Source organism: Lytechinus variegatus, chromosome 2 (genome assembly GCF_018143015.1).
Source record: "Lytechinus variegatus isolate NC3 chromosome 2, Lvar_3.0, whole genome shotgun sequence".
Lineage (NCBI taxonomy): Eukaryota > Metazoa > Echinodermata > Echinoidea > Temnopleuroida > Toxopneustidae > Lytechinus > Lytechinus variegatus.
The window spans coordinates 38,038,144-38,057,567 of record NC_054741.1 but is presented as its reverse complement, the minus strand read 5'-3'; the positions used below and the strand labels follow the sequence as shown (position 1 = coordinate 38,057,567).

General features: G+C 36.5%; 1 protein-coding gene across 1 annotated transcript in view; it reads left to right on the top strand.

The window, feature by feature from the left end:
- The window catches only part of LOC121408044 (L-fucose kinase-like), a 62,839-nt gene extending 43,677 nt beyond the window's left edge, over positions 1-19,162 (top strand). Inside the window, exons 14-27 of the mRNA XM_041599358.1 lie at positions 366-467; positions 1,067-1,269; positions 1,934-2,070; positions 4,975-5,123; positions 6,264-6,410; positions 7,283-7,479; positions 8,809-8,909; positions 9,717-9,854; positions 13,442-13,536; positions 15,213-15,270; positions 15,884-16,031; positions 16,471-16,583; positions 17,939-18,162; positions 19,086-19,162. Coding sequence (XP_041455292.1) covers positions 366-467; positions 1,067-1,269; positions 1,934-2,070; positions 4,975-5,123; positions 6,264-6,410; positions 7,283-7,479; positions 8,809-8,909; positions 9,717-9,854; positions 13,442-13,536; positions 15,213-15,270; positions 15,884-16,031; positions 16,471-16,583; positions 17,939-18,162; positions 19,086-19,157 — 1,884 coding nt within the window. The 3' untranslated portion in view covers positions 19,158-19,162. The remainder of the gene's footprint in view (positions 1-365; positions 468-1,066; positions 1,270-1,933; positions 2,071-4,974; positions 5,124-6,263; positions 6,411-7,282; positions 7,480-8,808; positions 8,910-9,716; positions 9,855-13,441; positions 13,537-15,212; positions 15,271-15,883; positions 16,032-16,470; positions 16,584-17,938; positions 18,163-19,085) is intronic.
- The last annotated feature ends 262 nt before the right edge of the window (positions 19,163-19,424 follow it).

Sequence of the window (19,424 nt, the reverse complement as noted above, 5' to 3'; positions counted from 1 at the left end):
ACTTTTTAGCAATCTAATTTGAAACTAAGTGTTTCCCCCCCCCCCATGTAATCCAGCCACTGTAATTTGCTATTGGGTTCATCATCATCATTTGGAATGAAGAGAAGGAGGTAATAGCTACTATTATGCTGGTTTTCTTTCTGTTTTTTCTTCCTATCTTATTGCATTATTGTGAATATTATTATGTTCACCTTTGCTGATGTTATGATTATATTTTATAAGCAAGTCTACAAAACTAAGCGTGGAATCGGTGGGGAAGACGAACGATTTTAAGATCAGCAAATTCATTTGTATATGCCATCATCATGAGTATTGTCCTGTCCCTTTTAAAGTCTGAGTACCTCTATGGATTATTTTTCTTTCAGACACCATTTGTGAAAGGAACGAGTACATTCTGTAACTCACCTTGGGCCGTCTTCTTCACAAGAACTGGAGTGGATAGGGAGGATCTATGGGCTGCAAACTTGGTGAGTTATTACAAAATCAGAATGAAATAGGAGATGAGGTATTTGAAATTAATATTTGATTTGATTTATCGTGACAGCCCAATAAATGGAAATTTGATGCTTGCCAGAGATTAGCAGACGTACAAGTTCAAAAATCAAAACAATAAATATGATGACAATCTATACATCCAGTCATATTAGGAAAATTTGTTTCAAGTTTATCATCACTGTATCATCGACCAGTACTGACCTGCTGTAAAGCCTTGCGCACACTAAACGATCTGTTGAAATTATGTTAGCATTTGATTTAAACATTTTAACCTATAAAATCTGAATAATCAAAGTTCTGAAAAGTGGAATGAATAGCAATTTTGAGCCTCCCTGTTGGAATAAAAGCAAATTCAATTCCGAATCGTAATGGCTTCATCATTGGCTGCATCAAAGCCGATTTGGATGTTACTCCAACACTGAGGCTTGTGAATTTAGATTCAATAATAGGATTCAGAAGAAAAATCAGCTTGTGCTTAATTTTGTGCTTTGGAAATTTAGGACCTATATGAATGATAGTACGCCCTGCTCTTAATCTTTAGATCTATCTAATTTCTCTTTGGTTTTGCCAGTCTGATTATGAGCGTACATTGTACAATGCTAAGCTCTTTCCGGTGATGGCTTGTCAGAACTCCATCGGTATGAAGGAGGCCCTCTGGCTGCTGAACGGAGAGAAGGACGAAGACATGCTTGAAAGATGGCGGTCAGCATGGAGGTTATCCCTAGAAGAAATCATGACCAATATTGACCTTTCATCAGAGTTCCAGTGGAGGAGGTTTGTCCTCGACACATAGATTGATTTCTATTATGTTTGTTCTCAAAGCACAGTGTGGAATTTTTTTGCTTTATCATAAGATAAAAATTGGAGTATAGGTTCTGTGTATGGATTTTTTTAATCTATCTTTGTATGACTGAAAGAATTAAGACAATAATAATCATGTCAAATTATTTTATCAATGGTGTGATGTCATAAATCAGAAGAGAAATTATGGGTTATAGTTATTGTAATGTCATGTTTTTAAAACTTGTTTGAGAAAATTGTACTCTCACTCGTCTTCCTCTTAGTAATTGCCCAATGCCTCAGTGCAAGAGTTAATTGGGTATGGGGTGATGTTCATAACAATGAGAAAGAATTTATAACTTACTCTTGTTGTTTTATTCGTTTTGTAAGTCTGCATTATCCACTGACATCTTGATTAGTTATTTTTAATTCAATTTCACTATTTTCATCTTACTGGATAAGAAGTGCATGCTTTCAGCAGATACAGTAATGACCTCTGGTCATAGAGCAAATTTATGATTACATCCTTTTTCCACATAGCCACAGACAAAGTTCAAACATGGAGAATTGAAACCAGTTCTAACCATCCTGCTTTTATTTTGTTTATGGATGTCATTCTCAATCAGTCTCATTTAGAGGTTATTCTATTTTTATGTAGGGAGATGTTCACAGATGTTGGACTGATCAGAGTAGAAGATATCTTGATGAACAGTAGGAACCAAGGTGTTCTACCATTCCTCAAATGTGCTGTCATTGAAGGATGTGCGCAACAGATGCTTGATACGCTCGATGCTAGTAAGTTGGTGTTCAATTCTTATGTTCTTCGGTTTCATATTTTTTCTCACGTGAACAAAGTTTGGCAGAGACCCAGTGATCACTTTTCCTGTTGGCCTGTTAGTGCGTTGATCTGTTATAAAAATGTTAAAGTTTTTGTTCAACTTGCATCTGCATCAATTGTGTTTGTACTTGGTACAAATAATCATTGGGTAATACCACATGTGTGTTCTTGAGGATGATAACGTCATCTAGGGGTCAAAAGATCATATTGAATATTATATTGAATATTATACCTGTCCTGACTCAGTCCGTACTAGCAGAGAGAAGTTCTGGATGAGACGACTTCGCACCATCTAACCTCATGGCCTGAACATCCAAGAGGGCAACGACTGATCTTTCATTCTTTTCCACTTTCCATTTGTACACACATATTCCCCCCCCCTCAGCTCTTTTAGATTAGTTACATCATAGTTTTTGCCTCTACTTTCCTCCCATATCTCATATAAGCTCAGCTCCAATTTTTCCTCTCTTATTCAGGTGATATAATTATTATATATATATATATTTTCTCTCCCTTCATCTCTTAGATTTACCACTTATTTATTTTGCTTATTTTCATGTTTACTATGTTTTTTTTTCTTAATACACCCCCTTTCTCATACAGCATCAGTTTCTTGATTTGCTTTTACCCTTTTAGGCTATTTGATTCCCTTCCATATATACACCTTTTTTTCTGTATAGTCTTCTGTTTTTTCCCCTCACACCCAGCGGATTACAATATAAGTTACACCATTTGTATTTATATATTTTCCTTTTTGGATATATTTATATTATTTTACACTTACAGATTTAATTTTACACTTACTTTCTTCTCTTAGTTTGTTTAATGCTCTAACATACATACTTTTGTCTTTTGCACATTATCAGTTGTTCTCCATTCTTTCCCTTTTCCCCCCACTCTTATGCACCAGTTAACCAGTTTATTATGCCTTTCTGTGTTACCTGTTTGACCCACCTCTCACTAATTCTCTTGTTATTCATCTCTTCCTCACACCCTCTATCACTGTTTTGTTCCAGATCCTGTTTGATGTTGCCTGCCTCATATCTTAATCCCTCTCGGCTTGAGGTCTTTCTTTGGCCTTACTTACACTAACTTTCCTTTGTGTCTGCATACTCCTTTTCTTTCATCCCCTTCATTAACCTGATTGGTCATCTCTTCTCACTAATGCCCCTTTTGTCTCCTTGTTTCTAGTGTTGCTGTTGAATGTCTGTGGTCTATATTATGGTTGTTCCACTTTATATGTTTGTCATTTTGCCTCCGAAGAAGATTCTGCTAGGATCGAAAGCTTAGGCCCCTTTTGACTCTCTGAATATTAAATTGACTGCAAAATTAGACGGGACTTGTGGTTCGTGAACCACCTTGTTTTTCTTGGAGTCTAGATGGATGGAAGAAATAGTATACGGATACTCTAAAAGTCCATCAAAATTATTTGAAAGATCAAATTCATATGACAATGTAAAGTTAGTAAAGTTAGATTGTCACTCAATTCAAGTTTATTACATATGCAGTATCAGAATGTGTGATTTCAAGTACAGTGTAAGTGTTGGTGTTGAGATCGTGAAAAGGCTGCTGGACCGAGCTCCAAAATCGAGATGGGTTCAGAGGAACGATACCGATCACATTATCGATAGCCTCTGACGTCACGCCTCTGCGCTGGTACATCATCTCAACTTCACCCGAAAACTTCTTGATGACGAAAGTGAAATCGGGGAGAAATTAAAATCTCATCGTACAGAATGCAAAGGCTAAAATTACTTCAAGAATCTGAAAGAGTAAACATTGTCCATTAATTTGTTGAATGCTTTATTGATTTGCATTCATTTTATTTTTAAAAGTCAGATTTTAAGGTCATGTTTCATTCTGTTTGCCGCCTGTTCATGGGCTTCAAATCACCAACACTCAACTTGAAATCACGATTTTCCTGATTCCTTGGTGTTGGTGTTGGTGAATGGGTAAATTACATGCAGGTTGTCAACACCAGCTGTAATGCTCAGTTCAACAGACTACATTCAACACCAGCAATCAATACAAACTACCGGAAATATGTCATAGTTTCCGAGGTCAAACCCAACACTAGCACCATTTCAAGTACAGTCTTGTAGCTGGTGTTGGTGTTGTCACAACACCAACACCAAATTTCAACACCCTACTTGAAATCACCCTTTTAAACACTCAGTGTTATAGGTTTTATCTGTCAGCCTCTATGTCTCAACATCTCTCTTGTCATCTTTCTCCTCCCTCTCCCACCCTATGTTCCTCCTCCCCTCCCCCGTCCTCTTTCTCTTTCATTAATGTAATATTAATTTTTTGTTAAGTCACATGATCAAGGTCATAGGTCATTTAAGGTCAATGAACTTTGACAATGTGTGGGGTATTTGTTGATTTACCATCATAACTCTGAAAGTGTATTGGTCTAGTTCATAAAACTTGGACATAGAGTAATCAAGTATCACTGAACATCTCATTCGAGTTTCAGGTCACATGACCAAAGTCAATGGTCATTTAAGGTCATGATCTTTGGCCATGTTAGAGGTAATAATTAAATTGCTGTCATAACTTTCAATGTTTAAGGATATAGTGTGTGAAATGTGGACATTTCAAGTATTTCAATCAAGTATCACTGACAAGTCTTAGGTCTCATGATCAAGGTCAAATGTCATTTATGGTCAATGAACGTAGTATTGTATCATTATATTAATGATACTTTTGTTAATGATTACATTGTAATTTACAGTAGTTTTCAAAGTCAGCACTGCTGCTATATTGAATCACGTAATGCAGGAGAGTGCCAGAGGCGCTCCACTTGCTAACCATATCCAACCCTTTTTTTTAACCTTTTGTTGCATCCTTGTCTATCCTAGTTGCCTGTAAGTGTAATTCAGCTGGCATAGCAGCGCGTTGCCTGGCCTGTATAGCTGACGTCCTTGGTACGATGGCTGGAGGAAAGGGTGGATTAAGGAGTGGACCCGGTGGGAATAAGACATGGACGGATGCTTTCCAGTTACTAGAGGTTGGCATTTCTCATCCATGCATTACAGAATTTTTGTTTTGGGTGACAGATACTCCAACAAAAATTGTTACAGGTGTTTCCATTATAATGCATATAAATCCTTTACATTTGGTAGAAAGAAAACATTCTCACGTTGACATACTGAAAAGTATCACATGACCAATTCGATCAGTTTCATGCTGTTTTGGACAAAATGTTGATTCACCTGAAAAAAGTCATAGAAACTACCTCGGTTGACGCATGCGCAGATGGTTCAATTGTCAACTTCATTATTGTAGCAGCATCTGTCATCCAACATAAAAGCTCCTAATATAACTTGTAACAATCCTGCTATTATTGCTGTGTAGATAGAACGGTATATGCCACGTATTATTATAATCCAGGGTGCATTTTATGGAAGGACTTGTCAGACATTTTATCCGACATGTCCCTTTGTATCTGACAATTACCATGGTAACACTGCTTCTCAGCCAATAAAAAGCAAGGATATTTGTCAGATCTGACAACTTGCTGGACAAGAAATGTTGATGAAATGCTCCCCTTGGACAGCATTGACAAGTCTGAAAATTTCTTTCATGAAATGCTCCCCAGATCTTACATGTACGTGAATGAATTGATTTCTATATATTTCCTTTCACCAAGTGATGGTTGAGTGTTGGCATTTGCTCTCCAATTTTTAGTATGTTATATATGAGTGTGTTTCTAATTTTTCTTTGTGTGTACATGCGTGTGAGAAAACGAATTGAGCCTTCTAAAGTCTATCAAAATATTTTACCCCACAAGCGCTTTAGCCTTTCTTTTGGTCCTTACCATATTTTCAATGAGTCTGTGACTTTTTTATTCTGTATACATGATTATGGCCAAATTAATGAATCTTGAATCTAGACAGGCAGTTGTCAGCTCACATTTTAGCAAGTGGTAATGAAAACTAAGAAATTTTCAAATTTCAAACTTATGATAAATCTTTACAGTATTTTGTTACATGTTTTGTTAAGGTTCCTTCTTTACCTAATATGAGATTTTAAATGTACATACAAATATAAATCTAGAAATTCAAAATCATTACTGCATCTGAAATACACTGTAAATCGATCATTGCATTAAAAAAGTTTTTGCTCTTTAACTTTTTTTTCCTACTAGGCAGGAAAGATGCAAGATGGTATTCGTTCCCTCGCAAACCATCGCTCTCAGTGGTTAGACCGTCCTGATCGGCTTATGAGAGCAGCTCGGCACTATGAGGGCGCAACACAGATACTCATCAGACATGCTATTATGCTGGCCAGACAGGTACAACAAACCTCCAGATTTGGTTTCAAAAGTTTTGGGGCAAAAGTTCAAATGTAGACCAGTAATTTGGAAAATTTATCTTATTAGAATTTCAAGTACATGAAGCAATTTAAATAGTAAAGCCAATAATTGCTTTGAAAACCCTGATGTAATAATTTTCCCTATTGAAAGAGAGAATGGCAATAGATATAACTATATTCTATTCCTACATGAATATGTGTTGATTTGCAATAATAATGACCCATCGGAAATCCATTATATGTGTATGTATGTCCGGTATCTAATTCAATACATAGCTTTTTCTAACGGATGGCAAGAGATTTTTTTGTATTACATAAGTGCAGTAGAACCAGGCCTTCCGTCAATCATTACTTTGAATGGAATACCTGCCCAGGGGCCCTACTTGCAGAAGAATTTATGCACATAAAAATTAATCTATTCATCTGGACTTACTTTGATTGAAACAGAGGACAGTTTCACGTCCAATCCGGGACGCTTCTTCAGCTCTTCTGAATTTGCGGGAAATCTTCGTTGCCGATTTGCGCCGAAGCACCGTCGATGTTTTTGTCTTGGGGACGTCTAGGAATTTTTCGGATTACAGGATTGTAAATCTGAGAGAGGTCTCCAAGACAATAACATCGACGGTGCTTCAGCGCCAATCGGCATTGACGATTTCCCGCCAATTCAGAAGAGCTGAAGAAGCGTCCCGGATCGGACGTGGAACTGTCCTCTGTTTCAATCAAAGTAAGTCCAGATGAATAGATTTATTTTTTCCTTTGTAATTTGACTTTTCCTGGATGAATCAAACCATACATCAGTTTGATATATGCAAATTTTTACAAATCAATCTTTCAACTATTGTTGTTTTCCAGTTTATCAAGACGAGTCCCTGCGATCTTCCTCCAATGGGTAAATGGGTAACAGCTTTGTGTCCTTCACGTATTGACCTATCGGGAGGTTGGACCGATACTCCACCGGTCACATATGAGTATGGAGGGGCTGTTGTCGATGCAGCTATCCTGTTAGATGGGGAAAAGAAAATAGGAGCAAAGGTCAAAAGAATACCTGAGTAAGTCTTGACCACACATTCAAAACACAGTTGTTGTTGATGTGGAGGGGGGGGAAGGAATTGGGGTAGGTCACTTTGAGGAATTCAAAATGCAGCGATTTGTCATTCTACTGTGTCGCTCTAAAAAAATCTCTCGAATTTAGATTTAGAACTTTGTAGAATTACAGTTTCACCTATCCAAGTTGTTGCTTGATATAGGACAATCCCAATGCAGAAATACCAAGAGATGGTTAATTAGGATGGAGTTTCTTTGATGTACCCCTGACTGAGCGAATTTGAGTATCCCTCTCCCTTTGTGCGTCTGTTCGATTATTATTTGATATTATTGATATATGATTATAATTGATGGCCGTCAGATGGTAAAACGGTCTAACTCAAAAATTTGATGTTTTGAGGTAAATTCACTTTCCTTGTAATGTTAGGGCGCTCTTTCCAATGATGCTCTCAAGAATTTTCCATCATATCTTGATTTAGAGATAATTACCGCTATCTTGGTACTTTATTGTATTTTTCCTTCAGATTTGATGGTAAAATGGTCTATCTTTGAGTTAGCCCATTGTCGGTAATATCATTTGGAGGTAAAACAATCTTTTACATAAACATTTTAACCTTCTTAATTGAGATTTTTTAATCATCACTGTCAAATGGTAAAATGGTCTATCTTCGAGTTAGACCAGTTTACCACCACGTCACAGGGCCGTCAGGTGGTAAAACCTCGAAAGTCACTGAAGAATATTGTGCATCGGGGTAAGATGGTATATTGGTCTATCTAGAAGATAGACCATTTTACCATCTTATGATGTGTTGAATGAGTTTATACATGTGCTGTGGTTAAACAGTCTATCTACACAAGAATCTCATTCATTTCATAATTAAAACCCCAAATATGCAAAAAATTCTTCAGTTATTTGTGTTTATTGTGCTTCTTCTTTCACATTGCTAAAAATGCTTTATTTCCGTCTCATAAAAAAGCTCAAACCTCTAAACTGTATAGTCATTTTTCTCAGAACAGCGATTTTTGAGATAGACCGTTTTACCATCTGACGGCCATGGAGTTTTCTTTACTTCTTTTGCCTTGTTCTGAATATTACTTAATGAATTTGTTCTAGTAACCTTATAGAATTTCCTCCCTCGTAATTTAGGTTCATGTATGTAGGGACCCAGTGATAACATTATTTTTGTCCTGAAAACTGAAGACCCTGGGATGTCCATTCTGTTCTCTTGCAAACCAAACCAAGGAAATAACATTTTATTTCAGAGGACATTGGCAGAGTTTGCATTCGCAGTTTCTCAAATTAATGCCTGTGCGTTTCTTTGATTGCTCTTTAGACCCAAGCTAGTCCTGGTCCTCGGTAAAGAGTCGGGTGGAACTGAGATTGTCTGTGAAGAGCTCAAAGACCTTGCCAACTACACCAACCCACAGGCACCGGGTAAGAAATTCATCTAGTCTCATGACCTTTCTAGAGATATCTTACTAGATGTTGATTAAAAGATTAATGGGTAATAGAAGATGATGCACAGCATTTGTATAGTGCCATATTTCTGTCAAAGACATTCAAAGGCGCATTTTTGGAGGAGCCAGCCAATTTGGGTCGCTTAGATGGGTGCGCACACAGAACTGTGACCCGCAGGTCTCTCCTCTCGATGTAACTTGTTGGGGGTATGCAGGTGGACCACTACACCGGGGTTTCCCCCTTCTCTTATTCGAATAGTGCAGTGGGTTCTTAAGTTGCAAAGGTGGTGACTCCCGTCTAAACGGGGCCTCCATTTAACATCCTATCCAAGGGACGGAGTGTTTTCCACTGTAACATAGCCTTCGCTCTCTAAGAAGAAAGATTAGATAAAAGAAGACTTCTTACTTTGAAATCCAAAGAACCATGCATGTGACATCCTCGTCTATCAAACAAGATAAATCAATTTTTACTGCCATATTTTCCTTCCAAAATGAAGCTTTGTACTATTATATGATTAATTTAAAAATATGATATAAGTTTCACAAGATAAAAAGTGAAATACCAATTCATTTGAATTCAATTTTCAAGAATTTTGGGATAATGAATTCCTGGCGATGGAAATATCTTTGGCGTGCCATGTACTAGTATTTGCTACAGTCTGCTCACGTGTAATCAACACACAAAGATGCTTACTATGAAATCTTTAAAAACTTGTCATCATTCAGATTCTTCCATTCATCTTAATAAAGTATGCTATTTATTTATTATTTTTTCTATTTTTAGGGGCATTATTGAAAGCAGCATTCTGTTGTGCAGAGGTTGTTACCTTTCCAAGTAGTCAAAGTCTGAAAGATCAGCTAGAGCAGAGGTATGGAGGAGGCTTTGAACTACACACATGGGCTGATCTACCTCGCGGATCAGGTCTGTATCAATAATGATTGGTTCTAGGTAACGATTGCAGGGGCACTGCATTGTTTGTGAACGATGCTGTGCCCCTCCAATACTTTGTCTCCTCCAGGTCATGAGTCCATTGTCTTAACAATGGACTCAGAATAAAATAGCATACTTAACCATGGCATCAGGCATCAATTTGGCTCACTATGACAAAAGCTTGCATCATCATTGGTCATTGTTCATTATACGTGGTAAATAAGCGTAATATATACATGGAATCTGCATAAGCAGTGGGTTCAACCCAGAGCTGCCAAGTAGTACGATTTTCCCGTATTTCATACGGAAATCAATTTAAAATACGGTAGTTCGCTTCTTCATGATAAAATACAGGGGAAAAACAAATTAGAGAAGAAGAGGTATTGTTCGCCCCACCAAGCATCCGGGAGCTTTCGGGCAGAGATGAAAAAATGGCAGCTGTGTGTTGCTGCCCTCTACGTTGAATGAGTTGGGCAGAGCTGCCAAGTAGTACGATTTTCCCGTATTTCATACGGAAATCAATTTTAAATACGGCAGTACGCTTTTTCATGATAAAATACGGGAAAAAACAAATAAGAGAAGAAAAGGTATTCCATGTGTTGCTGCCCTCTACGTTCAATGAGTTATGCTTTCATCAAGGCTTTCCGATTAGAATTTTCGATATCCTGGCGAATCATTGCGGGTGACAAGTTCCGAGCGCACGCACGTATTCTACAAGCGCAAAGCAGCGGCTCAAATCGCGATATTTTGCGACTGGTAAATACGTCTGTAAGGACGATGACGTCATCCAAGATGGCAACTTACGTTGACCGACGGAAGGATCGAAGATGACGATGTTTCGATCATAATTTGAAACGAATTAGCCGTAACTGCGGTCTAAGGTACGATATTTCTGAATTTCATACATTTTTCCGTAAATATGGATGCAATTTCTTTTTCATAATGTGATATTTTATGATTTTATGTGCAAAAAATGATCGGAAAAAAAACAGGTTTCCGTCGAATGTTAGATCTAACGTTACTGCTAATACGTTGTCTGTACGTTCGGGCCTCCAAATTCTTCAGTCTATGTATTGGTGAGTCAGCCAACGCAGTTCAGCGGAACACCCAAAATCTAGACCGAAGCTTTCGGTCTCGTGTGCGACGGTGTGGGGCGCAAAATAATGTAAGAAGTGATCGAACTTTGCCATTATGCATGCATATTTATCTCATGGTAAAAATACGGATTTTTTTGTCAAAATACTGATTTTGGGGGATAAGAATACTGAAAATGCAAAATACAACGTGGCAGCTCTGATTGTGCTTTCATCAAGGCTTTCCGATTAGAATTTTCGATATCCTGGCGAATCAATGCGGGCGACAAATTCCGAGTACAAGCGCAAAGCAGCGGCTCAAATCACGATATATAGCGACTGGTAAATACGTCTGTAAGGATGATGACATCCAAGATGACAACTTACGTTGACCAACGAAAGGATTGAAGATGACGATGTTTCGATCATCATTTAGCGGTAACTACGGTCTAAGGTACGAATTTCGTATGTTTTTCCGTAAATATGGATGCAATTTCTTTTTCATAATGTGACATTTTATGTACAAAAAACGATAGGAAAATGTTAGATATAACGTTACTTTTTATTTAATACGTTGTCTATACGTATGTGGAGCGTTGTGGTCCAGTGGATTAGTCTTCGGACTTTGAAACAGAGGGTCGTGGGTTCGAATCCCAGTCATAGCGTAATTTCCTTCAGCAAGAAATTTATCCACATTGTGCTGCACTCGACCCAGGTGAGGTGAACGGGTACCGGTAGGAAGTAATTCCTTAAAAAGCTGTGTGCGCTATGAACGCCTAGCTTAGCCGGGTAATATAGGAGCACCTTGAGCACCTAACAAGGTGGATATGTGCGCAATATAAATCCTATATCATTATTATTATTATTATACCTCCAAGCTCTTCAGTCTATGTATTGGTGCGTGAGCCAACGTAGTTCAGCAGAACAACCAAAATACAGAAACTGAAGCTTTTGGTCTCATGTGGGGACAAATGTAAGAAGTGATCGAACTTTGCCATTATGCATGCATATTTATCTCACACGGTAAAAATAAAGATTTTTTTGTCAAAATACTGATTTTGGCGGATAAGAATACTGAAAATGCAAAATACAACTTGGCAGCTCTGTCAATCGATGGCTTTCACAATCACCTTTGTGAATTCTGGCAATGGTGTTCCACAATTATTAATCTGTTTAGAGCACCTTGCTCGACAAGGGTAAGCTTCTTGAGATGCTACCTGTTTTTTAACCTTTGTACATTCTATATCGTAACATCTGAAAATAAATGAATTAAAAATTTGATTAAGCATACATGTAGCTGACAAAATACTGGCATTTCAAGATATGAATTCCTGCCAGGTTTCCATTCACTTTAACCTGGTTGAGTGTAGCAAATGTAGATCAAAGCCTTGCTAAAGCATGTTGGTGCTGCGGCAGGGTTTGAACACAGATCCTTGCAATCTATAGTCTGAAGACACTATATTCCTGTGTGTCAGAAACTGTGTTGCCATGGTAACAGCTTGTGATCATGATATTAGCATTTCTTAGTGCTGTCTTTCTTCTTTCCTATTCAAAGGCACACTGTATATTACCCTGGGGCGGTATTCTGAACATTGTCTTATCTCTGTATTTTATCTTATCTCAGAGATATGACAAAATCGGTATTCTGGTGGATGTCATAACTTTTGTCACAAAAACTGTCATAAATTTCGTTTCTTCTCTTTAGCGCGCACCAAAATTACGCTTCTTTCAATGCGCGTAATCATTTAATTCAAGCAAAAGATATGACAAAAGTTATGACAGGGGGTAGCAGTCATAAATTTTGTCATATCTTTTAGTACCAAATATTCCGATACCCTGCCGACTGAATGTCAAGCAATTAATGATATTATTTAGATTAGATTGTGGTAGTAGTTTCACTCATCATCCATGACAATTTTCAAAATTATTTTTTCATGCTACAATTAGTTAGGCCCTACATATTAATTCCTCCTCTTTTTCTCTGTTTTTCTTTCTTTTTCTACTTCTCCTCTAAAATCCTTCACAGCTCCCTGTCTCTCTTTGTAATTAAGCGCATCAATATTCGCGTAGTTGCGCGATGCCAGCAACTGCAGTGGGGATACGCCCTACCTGTAACGGGGCCTTCCTATTGGCTAGAAGGGCTCCCACTGGGAACTAACAATGATTTTGATTGGATTGCTTCCGAAAAGATGGGCGGGAACTTTGAGAGATATGACAGGGAAAAGACAATGTTCAGAATACCGATTTGTGACAATCATAGCGATGTCACATCTCGGAGAGATATGACAAAATTTATGACAAAAGTTATGACAGTGTTCCAGAATACCACCCCTAGCTTTAGCTCCAGCTATGATATTCTTTTTCTCATATAAGGCCTTTGTTTGTGATAGGGGAGAGATAGTAAATAAACATTTATCTCTAGATTCCAATTCAATATTGGATTAAGATTTGTCATGCGTATCAATTAAGTTTTATTGTAATATCTTCTTTACAATCTTTTACCAGGTCTTGGTACTAGCAGTATCTTAGCTGGTGGGGTAATGGCTGCTCTCTGGAGGGCATCTGGAAAGACCTATGATCATGATTCTCTCATACATGCTGTAAGTTATTGATTGTATCTTTGTAGAAAATGAAGAGAGGTGATAATGATGTCAAGGATATAAGGAGTTTTGTATTTTATTTTTTTAATAGGCCTATATATCAAGTGCACATTATGGTATCAATAATACCTATTAAAAAAGCATTTTCATTTATTTGTGACCAGCCACCCCTAACCAACAATGAGTCACCCAAAATTAATTTTGACATTTTTATTTAGGATGAAAAAAAAAATCACATTTCTAAGCTTGAAAATGATATACTAGCATAACTTGACAAAATTGATCAACAAATCCTACATAAATATTTGATTTAGTGCAGAAGAAACTAAGAGAGAGCTTAAGAAAAATAAATAGAAAACAATGTTTGATGTTCTGGGTTCCCACGAGCATGAGATGTGCACACTGTGAAACCTAAGTAAAACTTCCAAGAAATCTGGAAAATACTTCAAAAAAGATAAGTTTGTTATCTTGTTTTCTTTACAACTTCAAATTTTGGCAGTTTGAGGAAGAAGAATTGATATAAGCTAATTTTCTCATTTCTGCTTTTTGAAGACCAAGTTACTTTTATTTGTTGGCTGTTTACAGAGAACCTTCCCAGGGGGAAACTACTACTCACAAGTTTTTATAAAATTTTCTGTAGTTTCCAATTTTCTTTGATACTAATTGTCATTGAAACACCAGTATAAAGTGCCCTACAAATGTTATTATTAGTCCTATACATATTGTATACATATATCTTTTTTTTTATGCTGAGAAAATAAATAAATTGAACAGAACTGAAAAAAATTACTTAAATGCCGACGCATACATGATATGCAACGCGCAATCTTATTGATCAATACGCAGTAGTGCGTGTCCTCTTGGCATGATCTGACCAATGCTGCCATGCCTTTTATACAGCGTGCAACTAGACATTTACGGTATGTGTGACTCTTTAGTCATATTTCGATATTTGTGAAACACCCCCCTGGTGACTAATTGTTGGTTTGGGGGTGGCTGGTCACATTTCATGTATGATGAAAGAGCAATGTAGATAAAATACTCAGCTCAAGGGTTGTGCCAGGGGCCCATCTTACAAAGAATTGCGATTGATATCCAATCAATCACAACTATGGATGGCCAGCAACATCAACATTTGTTATGCATGTTTGTTCAAAATATTTTCTAACTATGATTTATATCATGCTTTCATTGTTTTCTTGAAAATTCACTGCGCTTTGCTTACCAAGGACATTGTGCAAATTTCCTGTAGAAAAAATAATGACACCGATGGATTTCCATAGAGTTTCGATTGATTGGATCACTTGTAACACTTTGTTAGACAGGGACCTGGGGACCGTTTCATCAATATTTCTGTCCGACAAGTCAGATCTGACATCTTTCCTTGATTCTGATTGGCTGAGAGGCACTGTTAGTATAGTAACTGTCGGATAAAATGGGACTTGTCGACAAGTCCTTGTTTAATCGACAGTTACTATAGTAACAGTGCTTCTCAACCAATCAGAATCCAGGAAAGTTGTCAGATCTGACGACTTGTCGGACGAAAATATTGATGAAACGCCCCCCTGGTCTCAAACTTTGTAGTTTTGATTGTGATGATGAGCAAGAAAATTGCAATTATTGCTAATTCTAATGACACCTCAGATTACATTTAAGTGATTTTATGATTTTTTTAGATTCTTCATCTAGAGCAGATGCTGACAACTGGAGGTGGCTGGCAAGATCAAGTAGGAGGTATTAAATTAAATCAAGATCGTACAAAATGTGAAATACTGGGGATAATAGATTCCCTTGTATACTCCATTTAGATTTTTTTCCTGAACAGTACGATTATATTGTAATTAAATCTACTTCATTTTTTATCTTTTTTTTTATTCATGCACTTTTTGATATGTATTTCTTATCTAAATCTTTAAATCGGAAATTCAATGAAATATGTAAATCCATTTCTCTTCTGCGCCTTAGTAGTTTGTATATTTTCATATAATGTGTCGCTACTTTATATATTACGTTATTTATTTGATATTTTCTATTGAAGTACAAGTATTTAAATTTTAACATCTATCAATACTTCACATGGAAAAAGATTTCGCTTCTTATCAATATTTATTTTAATAGGCCTCATATTAACACATCTACTTTGTATATTTTTTGTATCAGTTCTGAATGTTTTAAGAAAGGAATTTTCTTCAATAAACCCAAGTGAATTTATGTATGGAAAAAAGAGCACCATACTCAAAAGCACTTTGAAAGCACGTCAAGATGTTGCCTGATAATGTGATATGTAATGATTGTATTCAGTATTATCATTAAAGTCCTATTTTCATGCTATTCATTTTCTTCTTAGGTCTGACTCCTAGGATCAACATAGGACGCACCACTCCCGGTCTTCCATGTAAAGTTGAGATCTCTCCTGTACCCATCAGTGATGAGGATCATGAATACTTCAACCAGCATTTCATCCTGGTCTACACAGGCAAGACTCGACTAGCCAGGTAAGGACATCCTACTTGATAAGAAAAAGAAACTAGTCTTTAGGGCATGTTGCAAGAAAATATTTAATCGATTGCAAATTTTAGATGCAAATGTAAAAGTGATGGAATAATTGGAACTAAACCAAATGAATTCATAGTTGTTGATGCACAGAGCAGACCGTTCCAACCAGGTTAAGTAAATGGGTACCTAGTAGGAAGAATGTCCTTGTATGCTCTAGCTACGGATAAGATTAGCATGCTAAAGCTGGGGTAATAGTATGCAGTGCTTAGAAACATTGTATTATGCACTTTATAAATGTTGCACACTATTATTTTATTACTGAATAAATAGATAAATAGATATTTAAATTAAAATATATTAAATTGAATAAGAAATAATAGATTTATGTGGGCTTGCCGCTCTCAGGTGTTTTTTGTCAAATAACCTTTTCTCAATCAGGAATCTCTTACAGGATGTGATCCGTAATTGGTATGCCAGGCAACCTCTCATTGTACACAATTGCCAACAGCTCATAGACAATGCTGAAGAATGTGTGAGGGCTTTAAAAAAAGGTAGATATCTAAAGTACGAAAATAAGGAAAAGAACATAACATTTTATTAAACGAAACATGTTTCGAATCATAGAACAGAGTAACTGGTGTTTATAAATTTGGTATATCAAGGTAATTTCAAGAATGTAGGTACAAAATACAACGGTATGTGGAACAGGGTGAATTTAAAAAGGAAGAGCCCTTTATTTTTAGCTTAAAATCTGTTTGGGCAGTTGGCAGGTTTGGGCTCTTCATCAAATAGTTGGCTGTACAATCATCAAATAATGCTTTCTTTTTAATCAATCCACCCAAACTGACCTATCACTGACATAATTTTTACTTTCACTCCTTTTTAATTTCACCCTATTCCACATACCATTGTATTTTGTAGCTACATTCTTTAAATTACCTTGATATCCCAAATATATAAATACCATTTACTCTGTTCTATGATTTTAGGCTGATGATGAGGTGTGAACCTCGAAACACGTTCCGTTTTCATAAAATGTTATGTTCTTATCCTTATTTTTGTCTTTAAGTTGATATCGTGTCATTCTTTTGGAAATATTTAAAGTAGTATTGCAAATGAACTGTATCATTCAATTCTTAGCATGTGATGAGCATTTATGTCTTACTCAACAAGCAGCTTCTCATACACTTAGGTGACCCTTTACTCCCACCTCATGGTGTGTGAGACTTTAGAAAATGAATGGATGGTTTGTTTAAGAGAGATTGATATTAAGCATTACATACTAGTAATTGACATTTCCTGCTGGCTGATATTATAAATCGCCATTTAGTTAATATATAGTGTATTTAATATTGTGCTACTAATGTAGATTTGTACCTTATTTTAATCACATATTTTATCCTATTTATGTGTATATTCATATTTTTTACAAGTGGCAATATACATTAAAAAAATTATGATGTTTCACGAGCAAAACCATCAAATCTTAGTGCGTCATAGAATTTTCATTTAATCCAATATAATAATTTTGATTTATGTATTTTTGACAATTAGATATTCAGATATTCAAAATTTATTGTCATGCTCAAATAAAATAAAATTACTTTGGCATAAAAATCATATTCTGGCTGTTGGTGTTCAAAGAACAATTTATAACATATAATAAATGTATACAACAATAATGGCATTAGATAGTATACAACACAAAATTACACAATGACAATACATAACAATACTAACCCAAAACTAAGTAAGTGTACGCTGCAAGGGCAGCTGCACTGAAACTCAACAATTATGTGGAAAAGTGACTTGTTTCTGCAAAAAGACTACTCTTTTGTGTTTTTAAAATATTTTTTTCTGAAGCGGGGAATTATTTGTCTCATTGCATTGATTGTGATGTTTTCAGGTGACTTTGAAAAGGTTGGGGAATGTATGAATAAATACTGGTCACAGAAGAAGATCATGGCACCGGGAAGTGAACCTCGTGTCGTCTCTAAGATGATGGCAGCTCTCAAACCAATCGTTCATGGTCAGGTCTTGGGTGGGGCTGGTGGAGGAGGGTTCATGTATGTCTTAACCAAGGATCCAAACCAGGCAACCAAGGTCAGAGAGATCATCGCTGGCATTGAGGTAAGATTCCATTCAGTGGTGACGAGCCACACCAAAACCGACAGCAAGTCCCCCAAAATTGATTTTGAGATATTCATCGAGCTTGAATATGTCAATCTGAAGCTTTGAAATGATAAATAACTTGATCAACAATAACCCACACAAATACTTGATTGAATAAAGAAGAAATTCAGCGAGAGCTTCAAAAAAATGAGGCGAAAACAAGGTTTAAAATTTCAGAGTTCACTCAGGGATGGGAAGTGCACATTTTTGCAATCTCGGTGAAGCAGCCTACGAAAAATGGTGTCAAAGAATTTCTAGTATCTTGTATTTTATTCAATTTTACAACTTTTTTTTTTACAGTGTGAAGAAGAAGAATTACTCTTTCAAATATGCTACTTTTTAAGATCAAATTACTATTTTGGCTGTTTACAGAGAACCTTCCCTGGTGACTTATCGTTGGTTTGGGGAGGCTGGTCTCAATTCAGATCATTACGTACATTATAATGAGGTTGATAGCGGTGGAAGTTTTGATGACACTGTTTGTGCTGATGGTGGTGGTGGTGGTGATGATGATGATGATGATGATGATGATGATGATGAGGATGATGATGACGACTGTGGTGATGATGATGATGATGGTGATGAAGAATATTGATCATGATGGTAATAATGATGCTGGTTATGATGATGGTGATGATGATGATGATGATGATGATGGTGGTGGTGGTGGTAGTGGTGGTGATAATGAACGATGATTATGACAGTGATGATGATGCTGCTGGTTATGATGATGGTGGTGATGATGATGTTGATGAAAGTGATGATGATGATAAATGTTAAATGTTGATTATGATGATGCTGGTGGTGATGATGATGATAAATGTTGATGTTGACGAAGATGAAGATGATAATGATTCATTGATCTATCTTTGTCAACACAGGGCACCCAAGATGTTACTGTTCATGAAGTAAAACTGGATACGCAGGGTCTATTGGTAGAGATAGAGGAATAACACTTCACATGAAAGACTATCATGATGTAATAATAAAGGACAATTAACTGATATGCATGGGTGTAGTATGGAGGAACACACTAACATGACATGTATTTCGGGTACTGATATTTTCTGCTATATAATACTTGGTGGGGAAGATGTTGATGGTCTTATATCAAGGTATTAATGATACTTGCACTACTATAAACTACACTGTATTGGAGATTTGATTTTTGTGAAGTATGGTAGTGGATCGTATTACCGAACACTTTTCATGAATTTGAT